Raw genomic sequence first — 26,427 nt, forward strand, 5'->3', positions numbered from 1 at the left:
GCTGGATTGCCTACAGACTAGAGAGAGAGCTGTGCAGGCCTAGACTTAACACAGACTGTGTTTGAGGTCAATATAATTGTTTAATAAAAATCTCTGTGGTCACGAATTCTTATGCAAAGATGGAATCAAATTTTGTTGTTTTGAAATTTATTTCATACACGTTTTTCACGACACCTGTCGTTTCTTCAGGGCCAAAATCTTAATATTGAAAAACTTGCAATATTGAGTACTCTAGTAGTAGAACGACTCATTATTGGTGCGGTAACGATTAAAAATTAGAGTCTCCTGAATATCAAACAGTATGGTAACTCTGTGAATGAGCATGACGGAACCACGCTGTCAAGAGCCACGGGCGGCGTGTGCTTATGACGGCATGGTTCCGTCATGCTGCAGCCGCTCCACCGACACGGCACTGATTCCCTGCCTGTGTGGGTGAATTAGTGAGTGGGTGGGGCAGCGACGGAATCACGCCTTCATGAGCACACACCGCCCATGGCTCATGACGGCGTGGTTCCATCACGAGCATGGTGGCGCCACGCTCACCCCCACCCTCCCAGCGCCGCTGCGGCCAAGGGGTTAAAGTGTATTGAAGATTCATTGAAGGAACCTCTTCACCATTGTACACGGCCATCTTATTGTGAGTGAAGTGTCATTTTATCACACTCCTTCAATAAATCTTCTTTCAAGGTGTCATGAAACACATGTTGGCTTATGAAATACCTTTCAAAGCAACTACATTTGTTTCCATCTTCACTTAAGAATTTGTGACCATTAAGATTCTTAATGACCGTTAGATTGACCTCAAATACAGTCTGTGTTTAGTTTATTGCTTATACAGGACTAGAGGGATTTGTCCTGAAACTCCTTTTTGAGGTCACTTTTAAACCCTTAGAGAGCCTCCTTTTTCCCTCCCTTTCCCGGGAACTCCTAGAGTTCACATGCTGTTTGAGCGGACCAGGACCAAAACCCATTCTCAAGACGGGATTAGAGGTTTGCGATAACTGGTTATTGGATGTTTTATGGTCCTAAAAAACAGTTGATTGGTGGGTTCTTCTTCAGTCCAGGTCCTCAGACCGCCTCTGCCCCCCACCCCGCTCCTCTGCAGGGGTAACATTAAGGTTCTGCATGGTTTAGTTTACAGTTATCTTCAAGTAAACTAACCAGTAGGAGTTACTAATAAAATCTTCACAGTATGGTGTGTGAGGTAATCTTGCACTGGGAGGGCTATGAAGAAGCATTGGTGGGTCATGAAGATGAATAGAGTTGCCTCGCATCTCTCAGGTGTCTGCGAGCTGGGTCTGGGCAGCTGGATGGTCTAGATACATACTCTATCAACCGGCGGAGTCACGCCTAATATTTTTTTATTCAGTTTTTCTGGGCTTGTACCTATGAGCTTTATCTATTATGCTCCCTCTGCCTCACTTTCCTTTCTCTTAATCTCACCATCTGTTCTTTCTGCCACACAATCCTTTCTTTCCAACTCACCCTTCTCTATCCCCAGCTCACCCTCCTTTCTCTTCACTTCAACCTCCTCTTTCCCTATCCCAGCCTGCTCTTTTCTCCACCTCATCGTCCTGACTTCCTGCCTTGACCTCCTCTCTCTCTCTGCCTCACCCTCACCGTTCTCACCTCACCTCTCTTTCTTCCACTCTCTCCTCTTCATTAGCTTCCCCAGGTGCCTCTTCCTCCATCTTCTGTCTCCCCATCACCTTTATCTCTCTGCTCGCTATTCTATCTCTGCCTCTTAATTTCTGCCTCACCAGCCTCCCTTTTCCCACCTCACTGTCTTCTTCCTTGAAAGCTTCCCTCTATTTACCTTAAACCCGCCCTCTTCAATTTATAATCCTCCTTTCTCTCTGCTTCACCATCCCCTCTTTCCGCCTCAACCTTGAGTCTCTGCATCTCATCCTCTTTGGTCTGCTTTACATTCCTTACTGCACTGTATTGGTCAACAATTTGTTGTATGTAAAGGAAGAGCTTGGGCTGCTTCCGTACATGTGGCTGGGCTTGTGTGGGTGCATGGGTGCGTGCGTGTGTGTGAACCTTACAGTCTTTCTGCCCTGCGCCGTTTTTTTACTGGCTGGCGGCTCTCAACGTTTTGAACAAGTGAAGCACCAAGGCCTGTGTGGTCAAGATCACACAGATGATCTGCAAAGATTTTGGGGCCATGCGTATTCTTGATATAGCGCCAGATGTACGACCCTTCCATTTTGCGAGTCACAGATTAAGTCATTTTGCGACTCACATAATGAAATGTACAACAGTGTCTCAGACAATGTTTGCGATTCCCAATGAGGTTACAAACAACTTGCCTCATTAATATTCATGAGGCAGGTTCCAAATTGAGACACCCATTGGGAATGGCCAGCACTCACAGGAATGGTGGCCTGCTGGGGTCAGCAGACCACCATGTCTGTGATTGCTTTTTAAATAAAGCAGTTTTTTTAATGCACCCCATTTTCCTTAAAAGAAAACGAGATATATTTAAAAAAGAAAAATAATGAAGCGTTTCTGTTTCATTTTTTAAGAGTAGGCAGTGGTCCGTGTGCTTCCAAAGTTGACAACAAGGCTTTTAATTTGGTGGCAAGTTTCTCACCCAATATCTGACTTTTCAGTTTTTAGTGCAGAATGTATTTTAGGGTAAGATTTGAATAATTATTCCTTGAGCAGTCTGTTTTAGGGGAAGAGTTGGTCGTCGTTTTTGTACCCGAATATATTTTAGGGGATACACGGACATGCACAGTTCATGTGAAAGCCTAAAAAATGACCTACAGCTTCTAAAATGTGACTGCATGTTCATGCTTGTTTCGGGTTCTCTTTCTTCTGCTACTACTATCTCTTAGTCCCATCATCCTCCCCACCCATCACATTCCTCTCCCTTCTATTCCACCACTCTACTCTTAACACTCCTCCCCTCATCAAATACTTATAGCTTGCTCATCACCTTCCTCTATAATCCCCTTCCCTTCTCATCATCCTTCATCTTACACTAACCTCCTCTTCCACAATAACCAGTCACTACCCCTCTCCCTCTATTCCGGCCTCAATATGTCAACCAATCCCCTTACTTCAATCACCAAATTTCTTTGTCATTCTCCTACTTCTTCACCCTACTTCCTGTGACTCATCTTCCATCCTCCTTAATAAAGATGATGATGAAGAATATTTATAGAGCATAACAAATACATAATAGGGTGTGCTAGAAAGCTAGCAAAAAGATTGATGATCCACATTTTTAGATCTATGTGAAATATCTGTTGGTTGGGTTCCAATCTCAAAGATATATGAAAGGATTTCCATTACCTTCAGAGCCAGTAAAAGATCTGCCTCATGTTCTCCTATCTTAACTTTTTGTGGTATAATGAGGCATGCAGGCTCAGATCTTCAAGTTCTATTAGGAACATAGGGCTAGATGTAGGTAATGAAAATTTACAGATTCTAAAATTTTACCGATATGATATTTTAGAATCGGTAAATGCAATGTAGATAAAATTCGGTAAGTATTACCAAATCGTTACGATTCGGTATTTACCGAATCGGTATTTACTTATTTGGTAATTACCATTCATTCCTATGGGCCTGGAGGCCCATAGGAATGAATGTGAATTGCTGAATCGGTAAATATTGATTCGGTAAAATAGGGAAACATTCAAGGGCGGCAGGGTGTCACATTGACACCCTATTGCACCCCTGAAAAATGCTTGTGTGCACATGTGGCACACATACATGCCCTATAATAGCATGTATGTCTGCCACATGGCACTGTTGAAAATGCACAAATTTGCATTTTCAAAGGTATTCGTTATTTACCACCAACTAATAGTTGGTGCTAAATAACGAAGCCTTATAGCACATAAGCACTCTTAAAAGTGCTTCCTACATGCCATTTACCGATTCGGTAGATACCGAAACGGTAAATAATGATTTGGTAAATTCCGAATCGGTAAATTTACCGAATCATCCCCTACATCAGAAAAGGTTCAATACCGTACGGTAAGCCTGAAATTTACCGAATTTCGGGTTTACCGACTGGTAATGGGCCACCTACATCGGGCCCATACATCCTTATTTTTTCATGGATACTAATAGGACCAGTCCTACAATTGGATCTCCAAACAATACAGGCCATTTTGTACAGGATTCTCTTCTTGATGGGGAGCTAGTTCAGTTCCTTCAAATCCGGTGATGCAGACTCAAATGGATTTCTATTAGTCATCAATTTGGCATCACATTTCAGGACTTGTAATGCGAACAGAGTCTTGTTTGGTAGGCCTGGGAATGATGCATTGCAGGAGTCCAATCAGGATAAAACCAGTGCCTGGACTACTGGAATGTGAGTTTTCTTGAGCAGAAAAGGAAGATCTTGCATAGCTCCCTCAGCTTCACAAAACAAACAGCAGAGACCACATTAACCTGCTTATATATGGTAAGTACAGCATCATTAATTACACCTATGTTTTTCCAGCAAATGCTGGAATAGGCAATTCACCGAACACACTCTCCCACCAGTAGGGGAGTGGGTCAGAGCTAGCAGGCCAAAAAAGATGCACGCTGTTTTATCTCTATTCATTTTCAGGACGTTTTTACTCGTCCTTTTTCGTGGTACCCAACAGGCAAGCATGGAGCGTATTGACAGATGTAACTCCTTCTACCACAGACGCCACAATTTCAGTGTCATCGAAGTACAACATAATCGAACCTCACCATTCTTATTGCCTTCTTTACTTTATGACATGCATTAGTCTTCAACTCCTTATTGATCAGCCATGTACATTACATTTTCACTAACTCCTATTTCATCCACCGCTCTCTTTATCATTCTTGTGTTCTTACCCTCATCTTTTCTACCCGTTTGATCTCTTCTACTCACCCTGCATTTCTCATCTCTGCACCCCCTTACCATTTTCTCTTGTCAAGATTCCTGAATTCTTAATCCCATTCAGTACTCAATAGAGCCATGCTTCTGAAAACTGTGGACCTAAGTTTTCGTACTTCTGAAGAAGGATACCACCCCATCCACAGCTGCAAGTTAATCGATAGCTAATAACATTAGTGGTCTTTCGGCCAGATTCATCAAGCCGAAAACGGCTCGCAAAGGGCCAGATTCTAAGAATCTGGCCCTTTGTGAGCGCTATTTTTGCATTTGGGATTCATCATCCTAAATGGTTTCAAAAGGCATCTCCTCATCCAGTACCAATAACTTGGCTGTGAGGGACATGGTCCTAGCACCACACAACACCACACCACAAACGTTCTGTAGTGCACAGTTGTTTCAGCCAGCACATGAAAGACTGGTTTCGAGAGTGTCAAGAACTGAGAAAGTGCTTCACAACTGGTTGTGACATAGCAGGATAAACCCATGCTTAATTTGTAAAAACAACCAAGAAAAAAAACCCACAGGCACCTTAACTTTTACTTAGAAGCGGCACCAGAGTTACTGAATGCCAGGATTGCTGAATACCACAGCTTGCTTGTCTCAAATTAATCTCATGCCTCTTTCTTCAACTACCTCCATTTAGTGTGCCATTTTATTTTTGTTACAGTCATTTTACCCTTTGTCACAATGTCCTTTCTTTCTCTTCCTCTTTCTATCTTTCTTATCTGTGATTCTCTCTCTTCCTCTGGGTCAGGGTCTGATTATGAAAAATAATCCCTCACAAAAATGCAAGTACTCACCATCTTCAGACACCTGCAAAAACTAAGCACTGGTAGATGATTACTCGAGAGACTTACAGGAAGGTTTCCCACTGTAGTGGGAAAGGATGTGCTGTGTGCCAGTGTTAGTTCATGTAAGTGTGGACATTGTCAACTTCCCTCCAGTCAGCCAAAGCGAGTATTAAGTGCTGCTGGTTTCCTTCTGACAAATAGGCAGGACTGTGGCTTCAATGTTGAAAGTTAGTTTTGCAAAAATGAACCCTCCCCTGTATTGCCGGTGAATCAGTATTTGTGTGGAGCAATTGGCAAAAGCAGCACAGGTAAGCCATCACTCAGAAATCAAGATATGTATTAATGGTCACTAGAAGTAATAACTCTCCTCATTGGAGGTGGCACACTGAAGTGCTGCTACCTGCTGTCCACTGGTGTGAGTAAACAGTACCACTTCACCTTCTACTACATTTTGGCACAGATTACAATCTAAACAGTTTGGGGGCTCTCTGTCAACTTCATCCTGGAACTTGGCAACATTTAATTTTAAGTGCCTTTTGTATGTTTTAAAGGTGAGGGAGTGAGTAGGTGAGTCAAGTTCTCTGTATGTTTTTGTAATCTGTTTTCCTATAATTCTTTTTTCCTCTTTGTATGTCCTTCTCTCTCTTGCTCTGGGTCAAAGCTTGATGAAAAAATAAAGTCCAGAATCCAAAAAATGAGGGATGGTTATCGCCACCTGGAGCTACCTCCACAAATCGAGCACCAATTGCATGTTTAACATTCCTGTGCCCCATGCCTTGCCTCAGGGTAAAGCTGAGTTTCCATACATTTTCTTGTAGCTAGATCCAGAGTGGAGCAAGATTTTTGTATTTGTGGAAGATCCTGAGGAAGGCAGGTTTTGTGCATTCCACCCATACCGAAACCTTGAGATTGAAGAATCCGCAAGAGATTTGTCAATACATATTTTGAATCTAAGCAAAAGCAGTAGAGTTTCAAAGACTGATTGATGTGGAAATATTGAATAGTGCGTAATGCATATGGTTATAAATATCAGGAGATTTATGTGAAGAAATGTGACAAATTCAATCTATTTCTGCCACATTGTTTTCTTGTTCATCTTGCCCAATCCTCAGGCTGCCTGGAGATTCTACGCCACCAACCTCTCCCGCACGGACCTGCACTCCACCTGGCAGTACTACGAGCGGACGGTGACTGTGCCAATGTACAGGTAAGGTCTAACTCTGCCATTCCCTGGTTATGCCTATTGGTTTAACCACTGCTCTGAACCCATCAGAATCATCTATTGTTCAGTCTCAAGATGACACCATGTGGGTCCTTGCCTGCAGTCAGTACCGATGACAGTTGATTAAGTGAATTGCTCCTAAAGCCTCAGTGGTGCTTTGAGTCCATTGCCCATAGATACGACTTTGCTTAGAATAGTACTTTTGCATCTGAAGATGTGAAAGTTCACAAACTGGGTATGACAGTAAGTGCTGAACAGGCCAATAACAAATTAGCTTGTACAGCACACCACTGCCTTCCAGCTATACCATGCTATACAACTATCGCTTACATACACACATACATTCATATCATCATTTGATTGGTTATGTTAGTCTTATATTTTTGTTCAGTTGCAGTCATATTTGAGTTACCTCTTGATTTACATTTTTATATTTATTTCTTGTTCTTTTGTCTTTTAGACAATTTTTTCTGTTGTCCTCAGAAAATCCATGATGTTAATTTTCTCTTCTTTTGTGTTGCCTTTTTCCTGTGTTTTCTTTCTATGCACCACTCCATTTTCATTACTTGTAGCATTCATTGTGCTGTGGCTGATTGCAACTCGCAGAGACTGCAGCGGCTTTGAAGACTAGGTAATGTCATGTCATCTCATGCCATGTCTGTGTGCTTGCATCTTAGGGCAATCCTGTGCCAATGGGTGCTGAATTGACAAGTATCCTTTATTGAGAACTGCCAGCACATTACGCCTTTTTCAATTCAGTAGTTAATCCATAATGACCAAGAAATTGTGGTGTTCAAACAATTAATCTCTGCTCTTTTTCATGTGAATGTATGTCTTTTGGGAATTTCATATATCTTAACAACTACTAAGTTTGGTGGTATCCACTATTGCTGACTCTCTTGTCCCTTACTAGTCTGAAGGGAGTAAAATCTCCACCATCTCACATTGTTTCCTACCATTTATGGTTTGCACCACCTACATTTTCTGCTGCAAACAGTTGCTCACTGCTCAAAAAGTCACTGCCTGTTTTCTCCAGGCCTTCTTGTTCTTGTGCATAACTTTCACTTCCTGCTCCAGCATTTCACTTTGTGCTTCAGGGTTTCACTTCATGCTCAAGTCCTTTACAGCCAGTTTATATTGATTCTTTCACTTTCCATTAATTCTATTCATCCCTACTTCCTGCTCCAACACTTCAGAGCCCATTTTACTTTATGCAATCACTAATTCAATTAAGGCTAACCCCCTTTTGATCCATCTACTTCCCAGCTCCAACCTTTTCTGCTCTAACTTTTTCAGTGGTTGACTCCTACCTGCTTTATAACAACAGGAGAGAAAGGGCTTAAGGTAACACTCCTGTGCCCCCAGTCAAATATCAAGTAACAACAGAGGAGTGAATAGCACAGTGCTCAAATTATAATACTAAGCTACAAAGAACTGTGTGTCAAAAAACAAAACCCTTTTACCGGAATAGCAAACACCTCCCCCAGTTGGGTTGTAACTACAACCGGGCACCTGTATCCCCTTTTGTAGAAGGACCCTCACTCACCACTAGCTGGTGACATGCTTCATCATGGGGTCCCCGCTGGGGTGGTCTAATACCCCCCCAGCGTGCTACAACGCCTGTTTACAGCGGAGCAGGAAGTGGTGAATGCAACAGTGCCCAAATCAAAATGTAGTGATAATATGTGCAGATTAAAAAAATACTAGGTTGTAGCCTTTATACCTATTTTAATAATGACCAACCCGTATTTGTTAAAAAGCAAGTGAGCGGACTAATAGGTTCTGTATTAAGCAACCTGTGTCCTTAATAATTATAGAAAAATTGTGGTCAACATGTTTCTGCTGTTTGACTGCGATTTGCTCAGCATTCGTCAGGACCTTAAAATAGACCCCCAGTGGTATGCGCGCGCTAAGGCGCACCCTACTGTGAGGCTCAATGTGTGAAAACAATTAACAATTAAACATCACGAGCAGTCTCCGTGATAAAGGTCAATACAAAATGTAAGACCTAGCCAAAAAACCTGTGAAAAAAAGAGATTTAATGACATATAATGCACATGCTTACACAATGCTCAGTGTAAAGACAATTGATCCTTATGGGGCATCAGAACTAGACTAATGCACCAAATCTTAAGATGGCAATGCAAAGGTCCCACAGCGTCACATCGTGAACGCGTGCACCCTCGTAGTCTCCTGCCATCAACCCTAATGGGTAAGTGTTCTCAGAAGAACTCAATCGTAGTTCACAATCAAAACAGGGCTGATCACGTCCTCACCATGTGCCTGTCTTGTGAATATCGAGCCTAATGCTCGACATTAATTCTAGGTAGTACTTTAAAAATAGCTTGGTTACTGATTGCGTTGTTGGAGCAATCGCTAGGTCAGGGTAAGCACCCTCACACGGGGAAGCAGTGGTATATCCAGGATGATGCCACATGAAATGAAAATAAGCACGATATGCCAGGAAAGAATGGACACCGGTGCTCATTGCGCAATGATATGTTATATATATGCCGGGCAGACATTTACAAACATACAGGTAATCAGGAAATTAGGTTCATTCACGCTAATGGCAATGCCAGGTCGAAGGAATGCCATGCAAATAAACACAAAGCGTCACGACTTATGCTTGTGGCAGAATGGTCAGTGTGAGCCAGACGAACAAATAAGGTATATAGAAAAGCGTGTAGACAAAAACCACACAAACACACACACTCAGTGACCGGATACTAGGGTCTACTCACGCCATTAGCGAAGTGTAATATCTCCCATAGGTGAAGACAGCATGGGTAATCTTCACGCGGTAACTGTCTTTAAAAAGAAAAACGCTTGATTTTAAAAGGTAAATAAACCGGCGAAATAGTTAACAGATGTCCCCGCTACCCTTAGGGCAATTGAATTAGACTTACTGCCTTACTCGCGGCTCCCCGCTCGCAACCTATGTTCAAGGCTGCTGTCTCACCCTGAAGAAGCCCATGGACCTCCGGCAAGCCGTTATATGCTACTGCAGATTGGTGGAAGGCGGTGACGTGAAGGATAACGTCAGGGCGCGCCCGGTTGTCTATTAAAGCGGAACGCACTATTTAATGTCATGAGTAGACTGACAATCAGGGTTCGAGACCCCTGGTTACCATAGTTCAAAAATATTATGTAAATAGTGCTGATTGATACAAAAATTAGGCGCAAATACAGTGGGGGAAGCCACAACAATTACAAATTGATTACTAAGGTTGTATCTACCACGGAGCTCAAATCAACTCCTACGTACTTCATCTGCCTCACGTTAGGATGCACCCCTATTAGTCGCAAAACTCTTTTCATATGCTGCTTAACACCCTTCTCCGTGCTCCACTTTCTTCCCCTTCTGATACCCTTCTCAGTGCTCCACCTTCTTCCCCTCCTGCTCTATTTTTCTAATTTTCAGGTCCATTCTCATACTGTATGAGTTTCCTGAACTTCTCTTAGCCTGGATCACAAGTGCCATGTTTAATTGTGCACCTGTACCTCCTCACTTTACATCGGTATCGCAAGCATAACCTTTCCAACCCCCTGTTTCTGAGGGAACATTCATAGTAGACACTATTTATAAAATCGGATAAGGTCCCCAGGATATCATTATCTGTCTGATGTGGTCAATATTGCTGACCCTAATACTGATAGGCTCTTAATCGATGGCTGTGCATCCTTCTCCCCTCACAAGCTGTCTGATCCCATCAATTTCTGCTGCAGTCCTCTCTCTGTCAAAACGACCCACACAGTGTTCACAGTTCGTACAGGGCATAGCCAAAATCTATGCCGAATCTGGTCTTTACTGATAAGCTAAGGTGTTCTGGACTCTGTATTTCATAAGGAGAAACATGTTCTAACCTATCAGCACTTTATCTGAAGTCTCACACAAGTTCTGGTCCAGACAAAGGACATAAAAACTGATAGAATCAACAGTATACAATAAATTGTATTGTCACATAATTCATGTATTTTACATTTTGCTTGAAATGTGTTGGAAAAGGTGATGTGTTGCAAACCCTAAATATCCATATTTTGCCCCAGATCAGTTTTTTCTTCATTCCTAAATGCAATGCTGAAAATTATCATGTATGTCTGAAAAGCAACTACCATTCTGAATGCTAACGAAATTCTACCGTAATCATTCTTTTTGGCTCTTTCCCCATATAGGGTGAAAAGGAGTGAAGCTTTGTCTCAGGATTTAGACCTCCCTAAATGAGCAATCACCTCTTCCTAACTTTCTTTATCAGGAATATTGTTAAAAAGGCCCACCTAACAGGGATTCTTTCAGAGACATTCTACAGAAGGAGAGGCTATGTCTGGACACCACAAATTATGACTGTTACCCGCTGCCCACAGTCATAGGCAAAATGCTATGCAATTAGCTCTTTACCTTATATGTTTTCAATTTGGAGGGATTTAGGGTAGATTTAATTAATATATTATATGTTTGAAAGGATAAGAACATCGAGCATTCATTGACTGGTCGATAGTACATGGCTGCCTTTGGACTCATCCTCATATCGTCCAGTCAAAGCTCTTCTTTGAATTTATTACGTAATCTAATCACTGTCCCTTTACTTTCAATAACATTTCCCTTGACAATTCACCTATATGGTCTAGATTTACACTTATTTCATATTCTTCCAAGAAAATAGATCGATGCGAAACAGGTGTTCAATATTTGGTTCTCTTTTTAATTCCGAAGATCTTGAATGGAGTTTGGTGAAAAAATTCAGCCTCCTCCCATCTCCCATTTCCATTTTACATCTCTTAATAAGATTGACAAGAAGCGATGTATATGCAGAGAAATCATCCGTTATATAAAGACTTTCAACCTTGTTCCCGGGGATAGCTTGCCTTCCATGAGTTGACAGGACAATCCTGTAGAGGAGCAGGGTTAGAGTGTTTGCTCAATATCCTCTTACACACCCTTCACTGCTATGTCTTCTTCTTAGATACACATTTATGGTTTCTGGCATCTTTTCAGGGCATCCAACCTTAAACACCATTTATGACCTCACCATTCCTTAAGAGATGGTAGATTAGAAGATCCTCATAAGAATTTTACATTTGTACATCATGCATAAATTGTCTTGGAAATTAATCCAAGTCCTTCACACTCTTCTAACTGATAAGTTAACTAAATGTCTAGGGTACTTGCACGAAAAGTTCTTCAATATTGGGGAGTCTACCGAGCTTGAAAAGTAATTGTATTAACTACAAATAATGTTATAGTGAAGGAAACGTTTAAAAACTATACAATGCTGTGGTCTCCTTAAATAACCAGGAGTAGAGGGATCAGGTGAGTATGTTTGTGAGGAGAAGGGTTACATTGCAATCGATGTTGAGAGCTGCAAAACAATGGTCATAACACAGAGGGTCTGTTATACTCCCATAGTTATTAAAAACATTGAAGAATTCTGGTTATATCTGTTGTCTTGAGTGTTTTTCAGACTCTTTGCAAGGTATTGAAGGGACTTCATTATGCTTCTACCCTCTCTGTCACTCTTTGTTTGTTTAGTTTGAGCATCAATTTCCATTGCTCTGTTCTCACTTTTACTCGCCATGGTAGTTTTTCAATTTCTCAACTTTTTCTGTCACATATTGAAGTTCCAGCACACATTGGTGGATCTCAGAGTGTTTTCTGGTGACTTTACATGATCGAAGCACTTCTCTTTATACCTCAGACTTTCTTTAAGTTTACTGATGTCATTGCCATAGAGACAAGCTATCTTGCACACCTCACACTCAAGTAAATTAGCTCATGTCCAGGATGGTCCATAGAAATACATTTTAGCCTGGAGGAAATAGGAAATGATTGACAGAATGAATGTTGCAGACATGAGACTGGTGTCCAGGCCAGGACATTGAACACTTAAGAGCAGGAATCTTAGAACAGGGTAATTCAAACAGAAAGGCACACACTTCTAGACAATGATAATGATGGACAGCGAGGTCTATTGTCAGCTAGACTGTACAGTTAAAGTATCCCTGGAAATTAAAGTATGTTTTTCTGTAGCAGTGAACAGGATCACAGACAGCACCCAGAGCATTCACAGAAATGTATGGCTAACACAAGCTTTGCTGAATAAGGTCAATAGGATTATAAACTGACTCAAAGCATGTGAGCTAAAAAACGGTGATGGATCAAGCCCTGATCTTTGGACTGGGTAAGAGTGGTCTGCTTAATTCAGACACTCTGTTCATCAGCACCCCCTTTTCTGAATCAAAGCATGGTACACCACTTCAACAGTGGCAGCCAGTTCTTGCTGGAAATACATATTGGTGCTAGGAATTTCACAAATTGAAACCTCACATCAAGAAGGAACAAACAGAGAAGCATAAAACAAATGGAGGATTCAAGAAACAGAAAGGAGAGGCTGGAATCATGTTTGAGATCACCACTCAAGGTTGCCTAAAAGATGAAGACAATCTCCAGAAAGAAGGGCAGGAGAGAAATCTTTTTGCTTTGCATCCTCCAGAAAAGGCAGGAATGTTTTAAGGCCAGCTTTCTACAAATGTGGTACATGGGTTTGTCAGAAACAGGAAGGAAACCATGATAGACGATAGAGAGGTATTTTAGTCAGGGTATCGCTCATCTTCCCTTTATTTTAAGAACACATTCTGTGTGACAAACAGGACACTGTCGACAATTCACATATGAAGCGGAAACTACAGCTCAATTCCAAGTTCCACCTGAACTCTAAGGGGGCCACAATGAACAATTTTGGCCAGCATCTCTCCAACAGTTAATTGGGACCATACTTTAATTCTCCCAAAGTTAAATAGTTTTTCCCTGATTATGTGGATATTCTGATAATATTTGCCACCTTCACGCAGAAACTGGTAAATATCTGCTGGGACAAGTGTGGGTCCAGGGTGCTTGGCAGGGGCAGAGGGCAGATAAGGCATCTGGGAGAAGGGTTGGAGTGCCAGGAGGGAGCAATGTCTACTCATAATGGAGGGAGTATGCCGGGGCAGATCAGCATCTGTGTAGCCCCTGTCGCTCACCATCCATGCGTTTACTGTGCGAAGATCGGTTTTACTTTGGAAATCAGTAATTTCAGGGCCAGAAAAACCAGACCACTTTTAGTCACTCAGAGTGGTACCTCCCAAGGCAACTCAAATGTTGGGAATTATGTGTTAACTGCAGGTAGTCCTTAGAGTTCCAGACTGTCACCTCTTGTAAACTTGGAAATAAGAAGTGCTCGCATACACAGAAAACAACAGAAATAAATGCTTGGTCACTTGGTACTGGAAACGAGAAAATACACATTGTCCAATTGCATCAAGAATGTAGAGAAATAAGTGCTCGTCCACTAAAGGAAAAATACCCAGGAACTGATGCCCCCCCGTCAGGAAAGGAGCTCTGGACTATATTTCTGCAAATGTAGGTTGAGAACCGATATTCGCTTCTTACTGAGAAAGCCAGGAAACATGAAGTATCCACCTAGATGAAGAAAGCAAAACATGAGGAGTTTACAGGCAGGGAAACAGATATTTAGGGAATGTAAGCGAAACTGAGATCAGAATGTTTCTGTAGGTCATTTGTAAGAAGAAAGACTTGCGATCAGATCTTTGTGTAAGTAGGATACACCCTATTTATCCAGTGGCTTTCTACTGTGCTATATTTCTTTGGACCATTTGTGGTCATATTCATCAGTTACTCATTCTTGCTGGATCGGTTCTTGGGGTCTATAGGACAACAAGCCTGGTTGCAATTGATCTAGCCTTTGAAATTAGCTGCTTAATTTGCCTCTTGATTCTGTTCTTCTCCTATAGTGTAGGCCATATCTGGGATTCAGACACAAAGCTGGCTCCTATCATGACCCAAAATATATCTTCAAGTCTTGTAACCTAGGGATACGCCCACATGGACCGCAAGGCATACAGACAGCAAGAACTAGGGCATGAGTGCATAATGGCAGAAGAGACCAAGGTTATATATATATATACACACACACACACACACAATAAACACACAACACACAGCCTTATATTAAGATAGACTACAACGTGGATACTGAATTTACCCAACAATGCACACTTAAAACTCAAAACTGTATGATAAGTTTATGAAGTGCAATCATTCTGTCAACAATACACATGTTAGCAACTTGATCGGAAGTGCGCAAGAGACACCCTGTTATCCAGAGTACACACACGAGGCTTGAAGCTGTACTGTAAACTCAAAAAGACACAACACATATGACCCATCCACCAAACTACATGGTCTTTAAGTGCAGCACCGTCACACTGGTAGCATCATGTAGGACTACCAGAGCACCCACATAGCTAGTGCACAAAGCAAGTGTACTTGGACGCCCTGTGGCCACTACACCCCTTATGACATGAGAAACCAGAGCTGGACGGCTTGTCCTTTAATAGCAATCGATAGTTTATAGATCAAACTGGGCGTAAGCACATATTATATCAGATATTCACTTCTCACCTTTCACTTTGCAATTTACTTCCTTACAATTGATTTGACTACATCTTTTCTTTGTCTGCTTTTGTTTACTGAGGCACTGTGCCCATGAGGAATATGATTATTAAGCTGCATATAATTTTAGCACCAGGGATAAAAAGATCACCAAACTTTCTAATACATGATCATGATTTGAATTAGTTGAATAGAGTTATGATTAGTATTATTTTAATGGATAATGGAAATAAAATTAAGGGTTGCGTTTGTATTAAAGTATTGAAAAAAATGAAATACAAATACACCGAATATGAGTCTAATCATTTTAATTGAATTGATTATAAGTTTATGTTTAGTTTTAAGTTAACAAAATAAATGCTATAAGATTCAATTGTATTAAATAGAATTAAAACAATTAGGCTTAGAGTCGTAACTATTTTACAATAAGAAAACATTATTTCATCTGAATTAAAAATGGTTAGGTTTGGAATTAGTGCTAGAAAAATGCAACTTCATTTAATTAATTAAAAAAAACGTAATTACACTTAATTTAGTTTTAGAGAATGGGTTGGTATGAATGATATCTAAATTAATCAAATAAAAATAAATATATGATTAAGGAAATTGATAGGATAATGGTTAGGCATAGGACTGTTAATGGGAGAACCAAGTAAAAGGACAAAGTAAAGGTAATTTCAATCTTATGGATAAGGAGCAAATTCAAGTTAGGTCAAAGTGAAGGTTGAGAAGTGAAGGCATTTAAGCAATGATAGTGGAAATGAAGACATACAACCCTGAATTGTGTATTATAATTGCCTGTAAATACACCCTGCAAGCCATATAAACTTCTCCCAGTGAAAATAATGATGCTCTTCCTCGCTGTTGGGCAGAACTAGCAGAACGCCTTTACATTAAGCTCTTGGCTCAGTCATGAACGCCATTCCTTATTCCTCTTTAAATGCTGTATAATTTTATTTTCTTTATTCCCACCTTCCTTTTATTGTTCTCTTCTTTTTTCTTCTCTTGGTTAAAAAAAGCTCACAGGCTTACGGTGCCTCCAGGTATGACCTGCATGTTGGTGTGTACAAGGTGTTTGTGGTGTCATGTCTTCTCAGCAGCGGCAGCATAGACTCAATTTCCACCCTTTCCCCATTACTGATTTATTTCCATGCATCCACATCTATGTACTAGGTTTTGTCCAACCAGTGCATCAAGTCTGGGCATGTGGAGTGTTCGTGAAAGTGTTCCTAGTGGCAACCTCAGGATTGGTGTTGTTCAAGCGCACCCTATACGAGCTAGTGGGCAGTTTGGAGGCAGAGATACTGTCTGCTATATAGTACCTTTAAAACTGAACTTCATCACAAAGTTACTTAATCGCATTTTTCAGTTGTTGCATTGAACTTTCCAGTGCATTGAAGCACCCAGGTACCCCGACAGAACATTGCACTCATGGACAAATTATACTCACAATGACATATTATTGACGGTTTGACTTATTCCTGGGCAAACATTTTATTACATTGCAAAATGCAAAATCTTTACTGCAAAATGCAAAATCTTCACATTGTGCATTCTGGTGCAACTTTTTTAATGTGAGTATGCACCTTCATAAAAAAAAAAGCAGTGCAAAATAGCAGCAGACTTAATCGCATAGAAAACATCTCACTGAGAGACTTTTCTGCTCGATCCAGTCTCCTGATAGTGTCTTCAGACATGTTTATGTACCTGTTTTTAAAAAGTCATACATTCCTCCATTAAAGCATAATTTTGATACATTTTCATGGAATTTAAATTTCATGGAAATAAAAACAAAACTTCACAAACCTTAGTTTGAATTAATTCACCCATCATGTCTAGACCTCATGTTGTCCCATCATCATACATGACTGGCTAACCTAGTCTTGTTTTTCCTTGGAATTCAGGTTCTTGTAGTTAAACTTTCCCCATCAATGAACTATTGCCTGATGTACTTCAAACAGGGTGAAAACCAGTTGGTGTTTCTTGTGTGCTGACTGGTTTGCGACCCAACAGCATTTAGCGAGGCACAAATCTGTTGCAGGGAGTCGCAAAAACTCCTAATGTGTATGTGCCTCCCTGAATGCCTGCCCTATAGATGTGTATGTGACTCCTGTGAATTTCTGCAAATGCAGGGAGGCAGGTCTGTGAAGGGTAGCAAATCTCCATTACAGCATTTGCACTGACTGAATGCCAACATATATAGGGGCCAGTTACGATGTTGGGCATAAAGTTTCCGCTTGACACCGTCTCGGAACAGATCCAACCGTGTCACGGTCGGTGGTTCCGCCCGACCGATTACAATGCGACCTAACACTGTTCAGTCGGTTTCCCATTGATTCCTATGGGAGCACGTGTTCCGCCCGACAACACAGGCTCCTATGGGGAAATGGGGTGTTTTGCAGTAAACCCTGCACCCTGTTGTGGGCACCCCATTGTGCCAGCCGCACAGTACAGGGTTTTATGGGGGGGACCCCTGAGTACCCATTTGTCCCCAACTGGAGGCCCCAGGGGGAAGAGGACCCTGCTAGGGGCCCCGGAAATTACTTCTCGACAACATTTTCATGTCGAACGGGCTGACTCAGAAAGGCTGCTGGAAATCGGCATCGTAATTGCTCGGTCGGAAACGCTGTCCGTGGAGCTGTACGATGCAGTTTTGACGAACACTGGTGCAGCGAGAGCCATTCAAAACCAATTTGGAAAGACCGTGTGGTTTACAATCCGACTGCGAACATCATAATCGGTCGGGCAGATTGTAAACAAACTGAGTCAGTCGGAAGCGTTCCGACACAGTCAAGGTGATTCCGAATGTCAGGAGGAGGCTTTCTACCCAACATTGTAATTGGCCCCTTAGTTGTAAAGGTGTAAATGTCTCTCAAATGGACAGAGGCTATATCCAGACTCAAAAGTTATTATTCAGTGAAGACCTTCAGAGAAAGCATGCATAAGTCCATCTCAGGTGGTTCTCTCAGCACATCTGCAGCCAGGATACTATCAGATTACAGACTGAAAAGTGCTATAAAAAAAAACAAGGTTGTAAGTCATTTGCATCAAAGCACCCAGAAACTAGGACAAAATCTCAGTATCCATCAGGACCGCCCTAATGGTGCTGCAATTTAGGAAAGAGCCAAAAACGCACCTCTTTAAAGAACAGTACCTCACAATGCATTACCTGTCCACTAAACAGCTACTTCTACTATTACTCATTGACGTTTTGCTTGCTTTTGACCCTGTACTGAGCTCTGCACCTTTCTGGTTAGGTTCTTGCTGTAGAAATATCTCATACTTATATACATACATACAAACATGGATACATACATACAAGTGCCTACATTCACAAGGTAGAATCTGTCCCAGAATGACAGTTTCCACTTTGCAAATTAAAATAACCCTCTTTCAGGACCCGGTATTTGATCAGTGGTTTACAACTGCAATTTATTGCTACATCTCATAGTGAATTGCAAGAAGAGGGTTGTATTCCTTTATCTACTTCCTATCTTTTCAAATCTTCATGGGCCGTGAAGTGTAGATTGTGAATCAGAAAGACATTTCTGACATGCAGTATGACTTTGGTCCATTGCAACTTTTCTTTTTGGGGCTGTATTTTATTTTGTTCATTATAGACTCTGCAGCCCCTAAAACGTTTCCTAAATCAGGCCTTACTGCATACAATTATCTTATTTAAAACCATAACACATAATTGGGTGAGTTGTATTCATCTGATGAAGGGCATCTTCAGAGCTTTAGCTGGAGGTAAGCAAATTAAAATGGCTTCTTGGAAAAGCATCCATAGGTCACATGCATCCTTTGTTGATATATAGCTGACACAGAGCTGAATTAATACATTATAAATTTGCCTCCGAAAAGTGATTAGGCAAATAAGTGCCCAAGCCAGAAAGCATGATGGCTGAATACAACTCCTTTTATCAAACTTTTTTCACAAAAGCTTGATTTGGATACCCACAGCAAGCATGTTTTGGACAGCTGGGTGGAGACATAGGGCCTGTTTATGAGTTTGGTGTCCAACGGACCGCCAAACCACCACCATAGGACTGCTGCTACCCCTAGGGATCAGCAATTCCTGAAGGTCTTGCAGTGGTCTGAGGCCACAGTATAATAACGGTGCAGCTGCTGCACCTCCAAGCATATTATGAGTTTCCTCACTGCCCTCCTTTTCATGGTGGTGAGCCTGCAATGAAGAGGGTGGTGGTGAGGAAACTAAAGGGGCCTTGCAGGGCCCCCTCGACCTCAGTTCATAGCTTTGTATGCAGGAGGGGCAGATGGTGTGGCCCCCTTTCTTTCTGCCCCCCCCCCCCAGTTCCTGTACAACATTCACTTTACTGTTCATGTCATGCTGGAACATGCTGCGGTGGTCCCATGGCTCTACCTTTCTAAAGACTCTCCTATGAGCCTTTGAAAGGCAGTGCCTTGGGCCAGCCGCTGCAGGACTGCCCGCTCAGATAACAACTTGTAATCTGGCTGGAGGTCGGCAGTGGAGTTTGGGGGTGTTTTGGTACGGGGCAGTTGCGTGCCGGCCTACTCCCACACTGCCAAACTCCTAATCAGGCCCATTGCTGCTTATGTGAACACTAAAAATAAAATGAACACAACATAATATATAACTCACGCTGCTGTGTACACGTTCTGCTCTACGGAGATAAAACACCCTGTGGCTCCAGATGATTAGGATCTCTTTAAGTCTTGGGGTTTCTTTCAATGGATCATGTAGCTCTAGTTATTGTAATCTGTTCCATGGATTGAACCAAAACTACAAATATTCAAAAGCATTACTTTGCATAGGAAAAGCCTGTCACTGCAAAGATGGCGCCAGGTAACATGGACCAACGTCAATCCTGCGAGTAAGACAGTAGGTACATCAACCTTCATCTCCATTCATTTGCTTACCGAGAGAAATACCCAAGAAAATTCAGAAGGGAATTCAGTATTAAATTGCTGCCAGATCTTGGATTCCTCAACAATGGAGCCAATTAGCATTCTCCTCTTTATTGGTTTGTGGTGACGTGGAGATATTCCCATGGAAGGTACCCCATCCTACGGCTATTTGATACAACCTGCTGCTGCCCTTGACTGTGTTGATGTTAAGAATGACCTCTGCCAACCACCCTAGTAAATTTTTTTTAACCCCTTCCATGCTGATGACAGAACGGTTCCGTCATCAGCTACGGGTGAGCTGTGCTGATGACGGAACCGTTCCGTCATGAGCCCGTTAGAACCTTAGAACCTTCAGCACAGCGCGAAAATTCGCGCCGCGCTGAAGGGGTTAATATATTGATTGAGCAAGTTATTTTGCTCCTACTACATTTTAATGTAGGGCTGGGGGGACTAATACTATCTGAATCATCAGTGCCGGCTCCTCCGCTATGGTGGAGGAGCGTCGCCCCACTGCTTTCAAGCAGTGTTAGAAGAGAAAACATCAAATTATAATAACTTTCAGTTATTATCATTTTATGTTTGTGCTGCTTTACCAGGGCTGTTCTGCTCTCGGAGCAGGGCAGGGGGGGAGTGATTTACCCACTCCTAAGTACGCAATGACTGTTTGGTCGTCTCTCTTTGGCCGTCCAAACCAGTCATGCGCACTTTCTACGTTTTCCATGTAGGCTGTATTACAGCCTGGGTGGAGAACATGCCCAGGCCCCCATTCCCTGGTTAAGTATCAAACTAGAATGCTCAAAACAAATCACAATGCTGCATTGCAGCATTGTGTTTAGTCAAGGAAGCCTAGGTTCTTACTAATCACAACACTACATTGCAGCGTTGTGATTGGCCTGGTGGGCCTGGCTGTGCTTCCTGATGCATGGGAATGAGACGTGGAACCCGGCGGGAAGGTAAGTTATTTTTTTTTGTGTTATGCGCACCCTCGTGCAACCCCCCTCTATCTCCCTGTGCCCACAATTGCGCCTGCCCTGCTACCCGCGAGCCATGCCAGCCGCCACTGTAAATCATATAATAGAGTGTGGGTATAGAGTGGTCACTTTCTCTACCACCACATAACAAATGCCGGTGAGACCATTACCTTAGAACAAAAGGCCATTTTAGATGCCATCCAGCCAGGTGCATGTGGGTCTTAGAAGTAAATGAACTATTGTCATCCTGCGCTTTCTTTAGAGCCTGAGGTATGTCAGGTGCCCCATTTGCTTAGCAGTATGCTTGTGTACATGATTGACTATTGGTGGGCTCTGGCCAGAGGGCTTCTTGAAAGCAATGGAAGGGCAACAGACTAATCACAGAATATTTACTCATATTCTTTGTTTAAACACAACTCCAGGCTCAATTTTAACTGTCAATTTGTGTCGAATGATTATTAAATTGCAACTCCAACCCCACCAACCACCCACCACAGCCAATAATCAAAACTGTTGTTGTTACCTTTGTGGGTCTGGCATTAGCCAAGACCTTTCCATTTTATAAATATTATATGTGTGATATAGGTACTTATAGGAGCTTTCAATCATACCTCTCCATCCATTGGTCTGTATTTGTGTCATTCACATTCTTCCTATGCCCCCTACAGCATGTGGCATGGGGTAGTGTGGTAAGTTCACTTCAGCCATTGGTTTACTTCACTGTGAGTGATGGTATCCTGCCCTTTCACAAGGGGCACCTCCACTCAGGATGCAGTCTCTTTAAGTAGCAGGGATTTTTGCTTTTAGCCAATGTTTTTTTTCAGATTGATGTGGACACCGTGGAGAGGGGCGGTTAGACTGCATGTAGGGAGGATACTACATTCAGTGAGAAAAGATATAGGGGCATATTACCAACAACTAGCGATAATTTATGTCTCTAACTTGTTTAGAGACAAACATTATCGCCGCACATCGCCGATTTTTGTCGCAGATAAACCTTGCTATTAGCAAGGTTTATCGCAAAAATGCGATAAAAAACGGCCGCAATGCATGAATATCGCTGAAAAGTCAGCGATATTCATGCATTATTGAGCAAATGCTTAGCGCGAATATCTCCAAAAGTTGGTAATAGGAGATAGCGATGTTAGGGACTGTTTCCAGTCGCTAACATCTTGGCACGCCCACTTTGCATGTCATTAGTGATAAATATCACTGACATGCAAAGCGGGTCCCAAGATGATCGCTATCTCCTATTAGCTGTCACTAACTGGTGTTAGCGACAGCTTGGTAATAGGGAGATAATTTTATCTCCGCTTTCTTGGCTTTTAAAGCCAAAAAAGCGGAGATAAACCCCCTTGATAATATGCCCCTGAATTCTTAGTGAGAGAACTAAACTGCACACTGGGCATCAAGACTTCATACAGGGTGTGAAGACCTTGCAGTGGGTGTGAGGACAGCATACTTGGTGTGAAGATTTCTTTTGGAGATAATACTGCACCCTGGTTATGAAGGCTGCACACTGGGGGAGACAATAGCATTCCCAGGAGAGCACTGCATACTTGGGTGGAAAAACAACACACTGGGTAAAAATACTCCTTACCGGGGGAAATAACTGCACACTGAAGACTGCAAACTGGGGAACAAGGCTGCTTGCTGTAGAGAACCCTGCATAGTGGGTAGGAAAACTGTGTATAGGGGAAAATCTGCACACTGGGGATATTACTCCATACTGGGGGAAATAACTGCACACTGAAGACTGCAAACTGGGGAACAAGGCTGCTTGCTGTGGAACACCCTGCATAGTGGGTGGGAAAACTGTGTATAGGGAGAAAACTGCATACTGGGGAAAATACTCCATACCGGGGGAACTAACTGCACACTGAAGACTGGATTCTGGGGAACAAGATTACAAGCTGTGGAGAACCCTGAATAGTGGGTGAGAAAACTCTGTATAGGGGGAAAATTGCATACTGGGGAAAATACTACATATTGGGCAATACGACTGCATATGGGAGAACTTGACTGCACACTGCGTACAAAATCTTTTTAATAGGGGTGAAAGAGCATTCTGTGTCAAATTCTGAACACTGAGTGAGAAGACTGCATGCTGTGCAAAATACTGCACACTGGGGAGAATATTGCATTATTCAGTGAGAACATTGTGCACTAGGGCCCAGATTTACTGAGGGCTGCATCACAGTTGCATCACACAAGGCAACGCAAGCTCTTAAGTGAGAGTTCCAATGCCACGCAGAGCTACCTTGCCTGGCTCTGCGTGTCATAGAAGATCTGGAGTAATGCAACACAGCGGAAATTGCTGCCTTGTGTTACTCTGCCCTGGGAATACATTCTATGAATAGAACGTGGTGTTCCGAGGCATTCACCTTTGAATTTTGGTGCATTCCCAAATTTTCTAACACTAGTACACCTGAGAATGCATCAAGATGCTACACCTTCTAAGGGGAGGCATAATGAGGAGAATTATATTTATTTCTCCTTATGGTTTCCTCTTTCAAAATTCTGCAGCAAACATAGAAAGAGGAAAAAGCCTTAGAGGATTGTTTTTGTGCCAGAGGGTGACACTTCTAGCACAGAAACAATCCTGCCTGGAGCACAGGCAGCCTTGCACATTGGCGCAAGGATACCTGCTTTGGCCCCAGGCTGCCCTGAGTTCCCCAGCACAGATAGAGAGCAGGAATGTGCATATCTTAGTTGATAAAGTGCACGCCTGCTCTCTCCATTTGATGAAGCATAGCAAGTTGCCTTGCTGCATTGTGCTGTATCAAATGTTAGTAAATCTGCATGCTGGGGGTCAAGCCTATGTACTTGGGGAGAAGACTTCATAATGGGTTGTCCACTGCATATTGAGGGAGGATACTGAATAGTGGGGGAGAAGATTACATTCTGAAGAACTGAAGATTTCTTAGTGGGGATATGACCTGCTTCTAAGGGAGAAGAATGCTAACTTGAAATGAAGAATGCGCCCTGAAGAAGAAAAGACTGCATACTGAAGACCCGCACATTTTGTAATGGTGGATAATACTTCCTGGGGAGAATAAACTACCTATGTGTAGAAAAGCTGTCTGATGAGGCAGGAGTCTGGGAAAGATAAGAAGGCTGTATACGAGGGATGAATAACTGATAAGGGGACGTAGAGCATACCCTGGAGTAGAGGACAGCACCCCAGGTTGAATGTTTGCATTCCCGTGCCGGGAGAGATAATGCACAATAGGGGTGTGAAGTCTGCCTACTAGATAAGAAAACTGCATACTGTGGAGAAGATTGCATTAGGGAATATTTCAAACCTAGGGAGAATAATTTATTCTGATGGAGACAATATTACATGCCGAAGAAGAAAAGATTGCCCGATGAGGGAGAGAAACCTTCAAACGGAGAGGGAGGAGGCTTTGAATTTAGGGAAAAATACTTTAAGTTGAGAAGGAGAGGGCTGGGGCATAGATTTTAATGGGGCATACATTTTACATGTGCAAGATAGTTCCTCGTAATGAGGAAAAGAATTCTCTACTTCTATCTGTTTTGCCCGGGAGGTGCAGCTGCCTGTGTTGTGATCTCCTCTATAGACACTCAAAAGGTTACTGCGGAGATGTGTTTGTGTCATGGTAGGGCACCCTTTCCTCTGATTTAGACTTTGTGTAATCTCTCCTTTATGTAAATGAAAAAGGGTGGTAGGAGCAAGTTATCTTGATCATTGTGGGCTATCTGCCTCTCGTCGTGGGTTGAGAGGGACCCTGCAGAGGGGCCAGAGGTGGTCATTGCCTGATCCTAATTTACATGATTCTGTGGACCTCAAGAGCCAGGAAAGGTAAAGTGAACCACTCTTCCACTCAATCTCAGGCGCTGAGCAGCTGCCACCGGTAGTCACGATGCTCCTGACCTCTCGACTGCGCCAATGCACTGCATGATGTGATTCTCTCTCTTTTCTTACCCATCTCAGGCTCATCCCACCGCTCAACCAGTTGGACCTCCTGAGGAACCTCAAGAGCAAGTCAGGACTCACATTCAGGTCAGGTGAAATTCTAGCCACCCGGGCTAGTTTGGTTGGGGATGGTTGGACCAAGGCCAGAGTAAGAAGAAAATGGGAAAATTGGGGAGGTCCTATCCGAACTCAAGGAGCAGTTTCTCAGTGTATTCGGAGGGGTGTATTCAAAGTGGCCTTGTTTTAAAAAGCTCCTACTAAAACGCCCAGATACCCAGATCATACCGGATAGCCCTAAACTTTACTGGGCCATTATTGAGAGCAGGTCTCAAGCTTCAATTCCCCAGGGTCCTCGAGGGCATCAGAAGCAAGTTGTAGCATGAATATAGTTTCAGTGACCAATAGGGCAAACATTCTTGTGCTTTTAGAACTCTTGCAAATAGTTTCATGTTGTACAATAGAGGATGACACTGAAGGGGCCATACTTTGTTTTTTTGATTTAAAGGGCACTTATTTTTAAAGCAAATTTCATGTTCTACTTTAAACCGCACACATTGATTTATTCAGGATACCTGTGTTGGACAGATTCTTTGGCTGTCCTCATGGGGGTATACCTGCCCCATCCTGTTCCTCGATGCCACGCCCCCTTCTACAGCTCTTTGAGTTTTGTACCAGGAGAAATCTGGGTTGGTATTGTTTCGCACCATGTGCATGTTGAGAGCATGAAGAACAAGCAATGGGTTGTTTGTGCTTGGCTCTGTCCTATACTTTTTGGTGAGCCCTCATTGATTTTTTAATTCACTTGTTTATTCCCTGATGTCTCCATGAGTTTGATGTGTATGAGTGATGATCTATGCACTTTGTTGCATTATCAAGTTCCAATATACCCTCAGGGAGCTGGAAGCATGATCAGGAACTGTTGAGTCTGCAAAAGCGGAAACACAGACTCCTCCCTGATATTGTGTAATACTTACCTTGTACGGTGTCTTGTATCACACATGTGTGGCTCAGAGATGAAGCCACCGAAGCTGGTTCATCCTTATGCAGTGTTATGTGTTAGCAAGGCATTGAGAACCTTTGAGATGGACTGAAGCTATCAGGACTTTTATTATCATAATTGGACAAAATAACTTATTAAAGCATGGTTCACAAATTAAGAAGAGTTGAGTTTTGAGTTTTGTAGGGATAAGTGCCATGAATGATAGATGTTTCCCATGGCGACGGCTTCTGTGGTTTGCTTGTCGGCCCATTTTTAGACCCTGATTTCTATGCACTCCATTGCACCTAA

The 26,427-nt window shown here is 42.4% G+C and overlaps 1 protein-coding gene across 3 annotated transcripts in view; it reads left to right on the forward strand.

Moving 5' to 3' along the window:
• The window catches only part of KCNQ2 (potassium voltage-gated channel subfamily Q member 2), a 326,236-nt gene that overhangs the window by 217,662 nt on the left and 82,147 nt on the right, over positions 1-26,427 (forward strand). For 2 of the 3 annotated variants that reach the window (XM_086932812.1, XM_086932813.1), the window contains exons 8-10: positions 6,780-6,874; positions 16,361-16,384; positions 25,158-25,226. In XM_086932812.1, coding sequence (XP_086788938.1) covers positions 6,780-6,874; positions 16,361-16,384; positions 25,158-25,226 — 188 coding nt within the window. The remainder of the gene's footprint in view (positions 1-6,779; positions 6,875-16,360; positions 16,385-25,157; positions 25,227-26,427) is intronic. The other variant, XM_086932814.1, reaches the window with a different exon arrangement.

The sequence above is a fragment of the Lissotriton vulgaris genome, chromosome 7 (genome assembly GCF_964263255.1).
Source record: "Lissotriton vulgaris chromosome 7, aLisVul1.2, whole genome shotgun sequence".
Classification (NCBI taxonomy): Eukaryota; Metazoa; Chordata; class Amphibia; order Caudata; family Salamandridae; genus Lissotriton; species Lissotriton vulgaris.